The following is a 14,645-nucleotide window of genomic DNA, read 5'->3' on the forward strand; positions in this document are numbered from 1 at the left end:
TTAAAAAGTCTAAAATAAATTTAATTTTTACTTACCATAGGAAAAAATACTATAAAGCTTATATATCGTAACAAAATTATTATAAGTGGACAAGTCGTAGAAAATATTAAAATACAGTTTCGTAACGTAATTTCAGATCTTAGAAGTGACACAATCTAAAAATTTTTTAATTATAATATGTTAAAAATATTAAATTTTAAAAATTATATAGTATTTCAATTGCATTTTTAAATATATTATCATTATTATCATTTAATCGGTATTCTAAAATATATATAATATTACAGTTTATTGTAAAATAAAAATATGATCAAAAATAAAAGTAAAATATAAATGTAAAAGTAAAAACGTAGATATTAATTTTAGTATGTTCTTTTTATATATCTATACAAAATCTAGCGAAATAGCATATATATCCAAATAAGAATAAAATTTTTTCGTTTCGTTTTTTTCGAGAAAATTAAATTTTTTGAAGAATAATTGCATAATCTTCAATTAGATATAATAAATTATAAAAAATAATTATAAAAAAATAAATTAAATAAAAAAATAAATTATAAAAAAAAGATTCGATATATGAAAATATACAAAAAATGTAAAATTAAATTTTAATTTCTTTTTTTTTAAAGAAATATATATATGTTGATAAGAAACAATTTTACTACAACTTTTAAAATCTATTTCTTTCGAAAATTAATTTTTAAACGAAATAAAATATTATGCCGTGTATATATATTAACTAAACATTGTATATTTCAAAATGTGATAACTTTTGAATATTACACAAATATGTTTTCATACATTCATATCACGCTGATACATATATGTTATTCACAAACTTAAAATCACAATACAGTATTATGATTTTATTATTATATATATATTAATATATATAATAATAATATATATATTAATACACATTATTTATATTTTATATTAATATGATAAATGCATATTATTAATTTACGGAAAAGAACATTAATATAATATAATAAATAATATGATATATAATATATAATTAATTATATATAATTAAATATATAATTAATATGATAAATGCTGTAATAAATAGATAATATCCTATAAAATATTTCATTATAAATTAATATTTGTATTCATAAAAATACAATGAATTACGCAAAGAAAAATTATAATTTTCATCACCTGAAATATTATATTGCCAAGAAATAATGCCAATATCCATAATCTTTGAATCCACACATAGACTGAGTTATTGTACGGCCATAGTCCAATGATTTTCAATATAGTACAATAAGTATGATAATGTTTGTCGAATACGTCCATATTTCTAGTCAGATATAAACTATCATATAATATTCGAAGAATCATTCAACTATACCTCAGCTTGATATATTATTTACGCTATTATTTTTCTTTCTTGTATTTTCATATTATTTTTTTATAATAATAATAGTATAATGTGTAGCAATTGCAGTAAATTATAATCGATCGATTTTATGTATATCTTCTGCAAAGAGATTTTCCATAATAGATATTGTTTTCAAGAAAATTATAGTATTCAAGTTTCTTGTTTATATTATTAATTTTTATTGTCGTTTATTTTATTCTTTTCTTCTATTTTATTCTTCTTCTAGTCTTTTCTTTATTTTCCTCTTCTTTTCCAAGTGTTGAGAACATGAATAGTAGTCTTTCGATTACTCTATAAGAGAACTTTTTCCTTATTTGTATCGTTATTTTTTCAGTTATAAATATACTTCATATCGTTATTTCATTCAAGAAAAAGAAATTGGAAGATATGAATAAAAGAGAATGTGTTCGAATGATAATAAGAGAAATCTTTGTAGTAAGTAATATCTAATTAATTTATACTAGTTATAATAATTTTTATATACTGTATTTATGTTTTAAAAATAATTTTTATTTTATTATTTTAAATAATTATTATTAGTATTATAATTATAATTAAATATTATTTCAAATAATATAGTTAAAACACAATTTTTAATACTTGAACGAGTAATTTTATATTTAATTTGATTTCGAATGAAATTGTATCCTATTGTAATTTATATAATGTAACTTGAAATATATATGAAATATTTTAATAAAATCCGATATAATTTTATTAGGAATGATAGGTATGATAGAAAACATGTATATATTTATAATCTTTTATTATTAGAATTGAGGATTGATCACAAAATAAATATCCTAAAATCAATTGAGAAATTATATGAAAGATAAACATGATAAATAATAGTTATATAAATTTATAATTATTAATATAAATTTATAAGAAAAAACAAATAAATTTGTTGAATAATTTAAATGATAATTGAAAAAAGTTTATAAAATTTTTAAAATAGTTTAATAAGTTCGAAGTGGAAAAATAATATACAATACAAATTAATTGCATCCAATTGGAAGAAATACAAGTATTTATCGTTTTTTAATATTTTTAATTAATTGTTTAATATTAAAAAACCAAAAGAAATTTTTTATATTATTTTTTTAATATTATAAATTTCAAATATAAAATATCGAGTATATATAAAATAGAAATATTAAGAAAAAAATTTTTTAAAGAATTCATTTCTAATTATTAAATATCTGAAAAAAATTTTTTTCTGAATTTTTTGAAAAAAACTTTTTGATATCCTATAAAAACTCTTCAATATATTACATGAAAATGAATATAGAGAATAATTTTGAGTTTTGAATTCTTCGAATTTGGAATTGATAATCTCAGAAATATCCATTGTGAAACATACATCATTGTTAAATTATAGAAAATTTTAATATAATACAATATTTTGATATTTTAATATGCAATATATGTATGTTATTTAATGAAAATTATTATTATTATATATTAAAAAAATTATTATATATTATATCGAAATTCCGAAATAGTAACATTATATGACATTATATATAAATTTATGGTAAATTGTTGTACAAATGTTTTATTTAAATCCATATATAAATTATACTATGATATTCAACCTATTTACTTACTGAAATCCGTAAATACAAATCAAAATTTCCATAAAATTTCAAATTAATAAAGGGTATTTTTTTTTATTATAATTAATATAATAATTAATATAATAATTAATATAATAATATAATAATTCGATTATCAAAATAATTTTATTCGAATTATGGACATAAAACGTGATATTAATACAATCAAAATATTAATATTAAATTTTGATTATTATTTCTGTTAAAGTCTAAACTAAATGACTTTGAATATTGCACAAATAGAATGTCTGAACTGATGATATTATTATGATCTCGAAAGACCATTTACTATCGATCGTTAAGAGTATATTATTGTTTATATGAACAATATAATGAACGAATGGTGATTTACTTTAACTGTTTACGGCTAATTGACCACTGATTGCAATGATTCTAATTGTACTTCGATGTGTATCATTCTATCTAATCTAAATTCTATTTTTTTTCTAATTAGATTAATCTAGAACTAGGTTTAATCTAGAAAGTTGTCGCGAATCTTGGTTTCTCCTCCAATCATTAATTTCCATGAAAACGTAAACTAAGAGGGGGTTAAAGTAACCAATAGTCGCGTTGGAGGGCGGTTTCGAAGGATGGACCTTCGTGAATTGGCGTCGCAGCGCATGCGAGATTAAAACCTTTGTGATCGCTTCCAAGATAAGATCGCAAAGCACTAGGCAAATATGATTTGTGAAATGACCGTTATTCTTATATATTTGTTTAGATTGAGAATTTGGAAAACGTTAGAAAACTATATCTGTTCGTAAATTATTCCTAAATTATTGAAAATTGTAAGCTGAAGAAGTAAACCTTGAATAATAAATCAAAATTTTCTTTTTAAAGAAACATAAATATATTCCATAGTTATATTACATATTATATTAAATTGAAACAAAAATCATATTTAAAAAGATGTTAATAATACATTTATTTTTCATTTAGGAATTCCGCTAATAACATTGCCATATTTAGCTCTCTCATTTTCTATCATTATTTAACATAAATTTAAAATACTTAGTCATTAATTAAGCATCTTACCAATCAATATATTAATATTAATTTAATATTAATATTAATTTTTTTTATTGCACTGATATTTAAAATTTACTTTTAAAAGATGTTTTACATTTTTGTAATCATATATTCAAGCAGAAGTTTATTATCGCGTTGGTTTTCATTAAGCCATTCGATCGAATTATCGAGCCAACTAATTTATGAACAATAACAAAACTGAATGCAATTTCATTTCGTCTCATTCTATATCGAAGGAAATCTGATAAAAATAGTAATCGCAAAATTGATTCTAATGTGATTTTCAAAAATTAAATTTTTTTTTTGCATCATATATTCATGATGAAAAACAAAAATCTCAACAAAATTATGAACTCCAAGTATTTTCTTTTTGAAGAAAAAGTTGAAGTCTTTTGATCGTTTAAATTTATTTTATTTATAAAATACTCATTATGAAATTCTTTTTACAGAATTCTCTATTTTACAAATATTTATTTATTGTATATGCTACTATATTTATTTATTTGATTCTATCTAACGGATTATTAGTAAATTAGCATGGTTATATCTATTATATTCTCTTCGTTACTCTCTTCCCAATTTATATATGTGCCATTTTGAAAACTATGAAACATTGTTATTATTTTTATTTTATATATTATCTAATAATAAGTAATTATATTTAGAAATTATAATATAGTATTTCTAATATTTACAAAATGTTATCTTTTATAAAATACTTTTTTATAAAATGAGATTTTTATAGAAAAAGAACTTTTCAACTTATTGAGCTCGAGAAATATATCGCAACGCCCAAGATTAATACCAGAGAGAACTTTTAATGTTTAAATTGAAAATGAATAATCGATATAAAACGAAAATCAAGAAATTACACGACCAGCTTTGCTTTAAAATAAAAATCCAATGTATCGAGTTTAATAAATCAAATTTCAAAATTTTTCAAATAATATGAAATTACTAATTTCCAATAGGATATGATTGAATGGATTGTTCAATATAGAAGATTATTCAAAATGTGAAAATAAATAAAAAATTATATAAATATTGTTTTAAAATTAATTTTTCAAGAAAATATATTCAAAAAATTATATTTTCTAAAAATTATAAATTTCTTCGCAATTTATTCGGTACTTCACAACGATCATTTCGTTTAGATGTTTCAATACATTGAATTTTGAATGATCATATCGTACTATACTATAAGCAAGTCAAATCTATTTAAAAATTAATGATCGTTTAATTCTTTAATGTTTCAGATAATAGACGCGTACAGATAAGTAGATTAATTTCTATATTTTGCAAATAAGTATTGTAATAAAAGAATTAATATTAATAATGGAGCTAATTAAATTCTAACATTTTTTTTTTTAGAATATTATGATATACAATACATTCGCAATCCAATTTTTTTGAAAATTGTCACAAAGTTATTTGACCTTTGTGACAAATGAAAAAAATTCGATTTTATAAATCATGCTTGCAATAACTTTTTTTCTTTGATGCAAAGGAATTATTTGAAACATATAATTTTTTAATCATCCTATATAATTTATTTTAAATTCATAATAAGTGATAAGTGAATTGTTTCTTTACATTTAATCTATTTGTTGAAAACTTATGAGAGCAAATCAAAACATTCTTCCATGAGATTTCGAATAGAAAAATTGAATTTTAATGATTTTTTACACAAATTCTTGCTTCTTTTAGCTATTCAATCAACTTCAACCAATTCAAATTTCTTATACGAGATTATAGAATTGAAGAAAACATTTAACAATTCCACAGATTGATAACTCAAATCAATATCGTTGAAATCCTTAAAAAATCTATATATCGCATATTATCCTTTTTATTTATATTCCAAAGTTACAATTGATTAACTTTTTTTCTTGCATTCTCATTCATAATATACTTTATAAAGGAATGAATCAAAATCAAGACAAAACAATACTGGCAACAAAAAAAATTATTAAAATTCGATTTCGAATATTATTTTCTCATGTTTTTTTTTTTTTTTATTTACTCTTAGATACAAATACATTACTCTTAGAATCTTCAATTAGAATACAATAGTTATTCTATTTCAATAAAATATTATTAATCATACCATGATATTCGAAATTTATATTGATGAAATAATAATATTTTGTATATATTTGTTAGGTCAAATGATAAGTAACTTTGTGATACCAAACAGAATTCTTGGAATTTGTCTTCAAATACTTAGAAAATTGAAAAGTTCCTTAATTTACATCGTCATCATAAGGCCATTATTCTGGTAATCCTTGATAATTCCAGAGAAATCCATTCAAATACAAATACATACAAATCAGGCGGCATACAGTGGTTCTAATAGACAAAATTATTTTTCTCCGATTTTGAGCTTTATTTAAGGAGATTTATTTATTTATGGAGATTTAATTTTTAATACTACTTTTCATTATAATTTATTATTTTGTTAAAAATGTGCGTAATCTAAAAATATAACTAAATATATATATAAAAGAATTAACATTGCATTTAATTATAGTATATAGAATAAAAAAAATACATAATTATCAATAAATATTTGTTTGATATAAATTTTTAAGTAACCGCGTAGTAAAAATATCTGAGTGTCAAAAAAAGTTGTAGCAGGCAATTAACTTGGAAAGCGCTTTGAATTTGACAAACATAAAATGGACTTCGAGAATTAGAAATGGTATTTTGAAGAAACAAGATGTTAAGGAAAAAATGCTTATCAAAAAAAGAAGTTATGGCTATTTATTATAATAGAATATCCTAGATAATCCTATTCTATAAATTTTTCGATAGATATAAATCTAAACAGTGATAATTTGATAAAATAACAAAATAATAAAAGTGATAAAACTAAGAAAAAAAGAAATTAGAAAATATATTGCATATTGACTATTCAAAGATTGAAAGAAATAAAAAAATTGCCAACTAAAGTTAGGAATATTAATGTAATAAATTATATATATATTACAATGTAAAATAAATTAAAATTAATCTATAGATATTGATAGTTAGATTAAAGAATCCATTAGTGTTTGATTGTATCCGTATATATCAGCCTTATAATAACATTAAAATTAATTTTAATATATGCATTTTAATATTTATATAATATTTTAATATTTGCAAAATTTTGCGAATCAAATATGGCAATAAAGAAAAACATAACTTTTATTGCATGAAACATATAAAAAAAAAATAAATAATTACATTGTGTAAATATCTAATATGAAGTAATTACTTAAACTTTAATTTTAATTTACAAAAAAAAATTTATTACGATTTAAATTAAAGTAGATATTTTGAATCATATTATAAAATTGAAATTGAAATTTACAAAATATTTTTTAATTATTGAAATGTAGCTAATCAGTTTTATCGATTAATTCTCTGCTTATATATACATATAAGTATATTTTATTTAATCTGTAAACTTAAAAAAAGGATTAAACATTTTAATGTATAGTTGTTATTTACATTACATTGAAACAATTATTTTTTATAGATTTGAAAATTAATTTTGTTCAGTTTCTTTATTCTCAAAAAGTGATTCTTAAGCATCACTTAGATTCAAACAATATTTATTTATGTTTGATTATTTTAGAATATCATTTCACGAATAGATTCCTAAACTTTTTATATAATCTTATGAAATGTAGAATAATATAAATAGCTAGATTTTCTTAAATTAGATCGTGATCGCGGATTGGATTACATCTTCCGAGCATTAAATCCGAGTTTGACATGGATATATAGAATATTACTTTCAAAGTTTTTAAGTTTGTAAGCAGAGAATATGATAATGATTACTTCAAACGAAGATGAGTTTGATTTTTCGTTGAACAACGAAATTACTTTTATTTATAAAGAAATTGACGATAGAGAGAGAGAGGGAAAGCAGTGATGAAGATAGAAATGAAGTAAAAAATGAAAAATAAAAATAATACATAATAAATGTGAAAACATGTTACATTAACAAGAGTTAAGAAGGATATATAAACGTTTATAAACATTTTCTCTCAACGAAAAAAAAAAAAGTGAAAGATATTATTTTACTGTGATATTTGTCCTTGATAAATCGAGGATGCATCTTGGCGATTGCTTTATAAAATATTATACAAAACAATATGAATATAGAGTTTAATATTCAATAAATTTTCTTTTTTTATATTCTTTTATGCAAAGATGTTTAAAATATTAAAATATAAAAGTTTTATATGTTAATTTGTGTGTGAAACCATTTTAAGTTTTGTGAGAAATTCATCGAAAATGATCTCGAGTTGTTGATTGGAAAGGTTAATATCCTTTTGCGCTCGCTGATACGACAATTCAAACGGAGACAATATTTACTTATATTTAATTTTTTTAAAATATTGCTTCACGAATAAATTTCTAAGCTCTTTATGTATGAGCTTATAAAGTATGAATCTTATAAAGTATAGAATAATATACTACCAAATAGTTAGATTTTTTATCTCAAATTAAACCGTGATCACAAATCGAACTACATTTTCAGCATTAGTCCGAGTTTGATAATTATGAGAATAGAAATATTATTTTCAAAGTTTTTGATTTTTGTTTGCATGGAATACGATAATGAAATTAGTTCAAGTAAAGATGAGTTGGATTTTTCGTTATTAAATAACGAAATTATTTCTATTTATTAAGGAATTGATGATAGAAAAGGAAAATAATGATGAAAATAGAAATGTAGTAAGAGAAGATGAAAAATAAAAATAATAGAATGAATGAAAGAACACGTTATTGAGATTGTAAGATATGTCCTTGACAAAGGACAAAGATTCATCTTGGTAATTATTTTATTATTAAAATATCATATAAAACAACAATATAGACTTTAATATTCAACAAATATTCTTTTTATGTAAAGATACATAAAATATTAAAATATAAAAGTTTTATACATTAATTTGTGTGTGAAATCGAATTTTAAGTTAGCTAAGAAATTCACCAAACGTCTAATAAATATACCCAAGTAATATAGAAAAATATAGAAAAATATAGAAAATATAGAAAAATATTATAATATAGAAAAATATTTAAGATTTATAAAGAATTAAGACAAAACAAGACACATAGAATGAAATATATGTATATATATGTATATATATATATATATATATGAATATATGTATATATTCAATAATATAGTTCTATAGTTCAATTCATTTTGTTTTGCTCTATTTAATACAAATTTGAATTCCTTATAATTTAATAAATAAATTTCAATTGATTGTATATCAATTTTCAGTTTGTTTTGATTTCTTTGTAACTTAAATCTTTATTTCAAACTTTGAAAATTTTTCAGATATTTAGATTTCTTAAAATTTTTATATCTAAAACTTTCCATTAATTAATTGGAAATAAAATATATTTTATTATTTTATTATCATGAATTTTTATGAATATATGATATTGAATATTTTATGAATGTATGATATATATAATATTATTATAATATATGAAAAATATTTTATTCTGTGTATTTCTTTTAATTATTCTCTATAAATATGAAATATTCTATTATATAATATGAAATTTTATAATTAATATTAATTCCTATTTTTCATAATCTATTTGATAAAATTATAGTAGAATTATAATATTTACAAAATCTTTTGCATACTGTTAAAATTTTATTAACATTGATTCAATCTATAGAAGAAATTATCTGCAAATTATTTTAATTAATATAGTAGCATATTCCAGTTATTTCAAGATTCTACATTAGAAGAAAATCAATATTATTATTTGATAAGATATATTGTCTCACTTTTTCTTTAAATTTCTTTGCATTTATTCTTTCATAATATATTTGCAATTATTTTGAATGATAAATTGTACTATCTGTTAAATGCATTACAACAACCATTAAAAATTCATATATATGATAAAGACATGTCAAATGAATTTCAAAACTATATTATTCATCTCGATAGCTTTTTCTTGACAAATATAATAGATATTAACATTATATCGTATCGAAAACGAGATATTTGCAATAAAATTGTATATTTTATTATCTATCTATCATAGCAAGCATCGTAATATATTTTATTTCGATATTATTTTAAAAGTTTTCTTTGTTTTTTATTATTTAGTTTTTATTCATTTAATTAACAACGTTTATTTCTTCTTTTAAAATTTCCTTGTTTTCTTCGATCACCGATCCACGTGGCCTCCGTGGCGCAATCGGCTAGCGCGTTCGGCTGTTAACCGAAAGGTTGGTGGTTCGAGCCCACCCGGGGGCGGATTTACTTTTTACGTGTCGTACGAGAGATGCTCGATCAGAGATAAAGATGGAAACTTGGATAAATGGCACTCCTCTTTTGGCGATATTTGTCACAATTTTTTGAATTTTCAATTAAATTCAAGAGATCTTCCTCTTTGATGCAATTTCGGCTTTACTCTTTTCGTTGTCTGTTCAAGATATAAGGATAATATCAAGATACGATTAGAAAAATTAAACAAATTTAAACAAATTTAAACAAATTTACCGGTGCAAGATTTTATTACTTTTGAAGGCCATTGAATTAAAAATTGATATTAAAAAATTTGTATGCGTCATTCGTGGTTTGGAAACATAATTGAATATTCAGAATTGGAGACTAATTCGGAAAAAAAAAGTTAAAATTTCGAATAAAGTTACTTTAAATCATAACTTTATTTAAATAATAATTGAACAATGTTAATTTAATACTTTGAATATTATATTATTGAAGTAACTTATTAATAACTTCAACTGTTAAAATTTTTCCACCCATCTCTGTTGAATACAATAAAAAATATAGGATAAATCTTTGTCTCAGTTTATTATAGTTTATGCTACTTTTTTTATGCTACTTGACATATAAAACAATTGAAATACTTATCAATAGATACAGTTAGCTGTTTTTGACGAGTATTATTGACGAGTTTTACTCGTCACGCGTAAAAAATATTTATAATTTGTTGTTTAAATTGCAATTTTAAAATAAATATCTTCGTAACTTTTAAGAACGATATTCCTTTACTTTTTGGATATTGTTTACTTGTATTTCTTTGTATTATATAAAAAAAATAATGAAAAATTAACGCGAGTACAGTTCTTGTTGGAATGCATTAAAAACGCAATTGTAAAACTAAATTATATTTTACAGATTATATATCAAACACATTTTCAAAAAGTAATCCTAGACGAAAATGTGTATATTGTTACAAAAATAATATCAAAAAAAGATCAAGATATTGATGTTCGACTTTTGAGTGCCATTATATAACTATGCTTTACTCGATATCATTTCACAACTAATTGATTTTTCACGAATTTTTTTCTTTCATATGCAAACTTTATATAGATGCATTAATTAATAAAAAATGTTAATAAATAAAGATAATAATTGTCGCACAATATGATTTGTGAAAATTTTTTAAAATTTAATTTTTTAATCTTTTTTAAAATTTATATTTTCATTTTCAAAAATTCTAAAAGAAAATTATTATTTTTATCTCAAACAAATCTCTTTTTTATATCTCAGAAGAATTATCAAAAAATCGTGTCAATAATTAAAAATAAAACTTTTTTAATTTTTATTTTTTTAAACGGAACTGTACATTTTTATTTAGTTAGGACTATAATCTATTTCGATACGAATTCATTGATCAATTATATTTTGTCTTCGTAAATTATTCAAAATCATTTGCAATTGTTTAAATTCTCTTCTATGGTCAAGAAACTTTCCTCGTCATTCATCGAATTCATTAACGTATGATTTATCGATGTAAATATCTATTGCTATGATTACTATTTCGTAGCATTAGCTTTAAATTTTTTTTTTTGTGAAGTTACATAAAGAAAAAAATTTTTCGAAAAGAACTGACTAAAATATATATTAGAATATAGAATAATATTAACAATAAATTAGTTATAGAATAAATCATTGCATCGACGTGCAAGATTATTGTTTCGAATAAAGAATATAGAATAATTTCTATATATTAATAGAAAATAAATTTCAAATGATAATAAATGAAGTAATAAACAAAATTAAATTAATAAATTCGTCTTGAAGTATTTTATTTATAGTTTTATTTAAAAAAAATTTATTTTTTTAAAAAAATAATTTTATTATTTAAAAAAAAAAAGATAAAGAGTTTGAAATTTCAAAAATACTTTCATCTAAACAAATCTGATCGTCATAAGATATTCTTCTTGAAAAATAGCAAGTTTTATATGAAATATTTTTTGAATAAAGCATAATTTAGAAAATAATTTGCGTGGATTAAAATCAGACATTCTGTATATATATACTTTCTTGTTTGAATATTTTAAACCATTGAATTCTATAATTTTGCAAAAACACGTGAATCATAGATTTTGTCTATGTGTAATTTTTCTATATATGTGTATATATTTTTATTATTTTTATTTTCTACTATAGATTTTGTTGATTTTTTCTATGTATATATATTTTTATTATTTTTATTGTTTATCAATTGAAACAAAATTAGTGAAAAAATAAGAAAAGAATTGGACATTTTTAAAATCATATCATGTGTTTGTTTATTTATAAATTAAAAAGATATAATCGAAGTATCATATGATAAATAAATAAAGTTAAAACTTTTTCATAGTCAATTAAAGAATGATATTTTTATAAAGATATTATATTCACTATCAATTTAATTGAATTTTATTTAATAAATTTTGCAATTGCATTTTTGTTATTGTAACAATAATTTCTTTTAATTATAAATACTGATAAATGCAAAGTTTTGTATACCTCTTCTAATAAATTCAGAAATATCATTAAAGATGATGTTTTCTCAAAAAACAATTGAACTAATATCCATTTATGAAAAATATTCAAAAGATGAAAAATAGATAAAAATATTCAGTTAATAATTTAAATGCAAAATTTTCATTTTTTGTTCTAATTCTTTCTTTTTCTTTCATTTTATATTTACATCATTTTTCAAAAAATTTTGTTCTTTTTTTGATTTTTCTAATCCAAAAAAATGTATAATTTTTTTAAAAATATTTATGTATTATAATTTTTTTTAAGAATTTATTTATAATTCCTATAATTTTTAAAAAAATTTAACACACAAATTGCAATGTTTAGAATAAGATTCAACAAATCTTTCTTTTCAGTCATTTTTTAATTAGCTAATAAGATAGTTGAACTCTTCTGGCGAAAATGGCAAAAGGAACACATACTATTTTCAACAAAGATACAAATAATAATGAACTCAAAAAATAATAAAGAAAACATTATCAAAAACGATAAGCTTTTTTCTCTACAATGAAATTCAAGTAGAATTATGGCTTTACATTTTAATATCAATGTAGAATGACAACGATGATAATAAATTGTCAAAATTATTAAATGATGATCACAAAATTTTGCATATTTCTATGAATATATATGGAAAATAATAATTCTTTAGCAATTATCAGTGAGTGTATGCATTATAAACTTTCATATTAATTATAATTATAATATAATATTAATCATATTAATATAATTCCATTAATAGTACATCAAACCATTACTTAATATTTAGGTGTATTCAAAATGAGCAGCATGTTAGAGCAAATAATAAGGTAATTTCTGTCTTATAAATTGGTTGACTTTTCAATAATTCTTTGTTCAAGTTTCTTTAAGTAATGCGACAGACTTTTAATTATTATTAACTGACAAGTAAAATGGTCATAAAAAAATAAATCAGATTTATTTTGATTATGTTTTATTAAGAATCTAAAAGATATACAAAATATTCTATATATAAAAATAAAACATTTTGTATTTGTTTTCAATTTGTATAATGAATAATTTTAAATTACATATGTAGGAATGTGAAATATCATAAGAAAAGGAGAAAAGCTTATATCTAATTTTCTCATTAAATCAACAATTAATATACATAGTTATATTATATAATTGGATAATTGGATAGATGATCAAGTAAAGAAACATTTTTTCTTCTCAATCTACTAATTTTTTTTATTTTCCAGTTATCAATTTTATAAAATTGTCAACTTTCACTAATATCATGGTATCAAGCTTTATTATTATATCAATTCGCAATTTACTGGAATACATGGAAATATTTGCGATATGTCGTTTCCAAAAATATTTTCAAAAATTGGAATTCCACTTCTTGGAACTTAATCTATTCTGTCTCGAATGAAACGAAATTGGGCAAATATTCATGGAGGATAAGATATAATTAGATATGGTGAGTTCAGATAGATTTCATTTTCTATTGTCGTTTTAATATATTTCAAATGTGTTTTTACAAATCTAATATTCTCCTTTCAAAAATGCCATTCTATATGATTAACTTGATTAACTTATTTGCAGTGTGATATATATATATATATAAAAACAAATAATTCAATTCTGGCTTCCAAAAAATTCATACCATTATTTGCATAAAGAGATTTTCATTTGCGGAATATAAACTGATGCAAATAGTTAAAAAATGCTAAATCAGCTATCAAATCTACAAGTTTGTTTTATATTGAAACAAAATAAAGAAATAAATATATATAGATTTTTCAAGAGTATATATATATATATATA

At 20.5% G+C, this 14,645-nt stretch overlaps 1 protein-coding gene and 1 non-coding gene across 4 annotated transcripts in view; one reads left to right on the plus strand and one right to left on the minus strand.

The window, feature by feature from the left end:
- LOC102675481 overlaps positions 1-1,642 on the minus strand; it is a 23,535-nt gene extending 21,893 nt beyond the window's left edge. For 2 of the 3 annotated variants that reach the window (XM_031513848.1, XM_031513846.1), the window contains exons 1-2: positions 1,165-1,641; positions 36-155 (exon numbers count right to left, since the gene is read on the minus strand). In XM_031513848.1, coding sequence (XP_031369708.1) covers positions 36-155; positions 1,165-1,350 — 306 coding nt within the window. In that variant the 5' untranslated portion in view covers positions 1,351-1,641. Of the gene's footprint in view, positions 1-35; positions 156-1,164 lie in introns of all 3 variants that reach the window. The other variant, XM_031513847.1, reaches the window with a different exon arrangement.
- Positions 1,643-10,254: 8,612 nt separating this feature from the next.
- Positions 10,255-10,328, plus strand: Trnan-guu. The gene has a single exon. It is a non-coding gene; the product is annotated as a tRNA-Asn (tRNA).
- The last annotated feature ends 4,317 nt before the right edge of the window (positions 10,329-14,645 follow it).

Source organism: Apis dorsata, unplaced genomic scaffold, assembly GCF_000469605.1.
Source record: "Apis dorsata unplaced genomic scaffold, Apis dorsata 1.3 scaffold_758, whole genome shotgun sequence".
Lineage (NCBI taxonomy): Eukaryota > Metazoa > Arthropoda > Insecta > Hymenoptera > Apidae > Apis > Apis dorsata.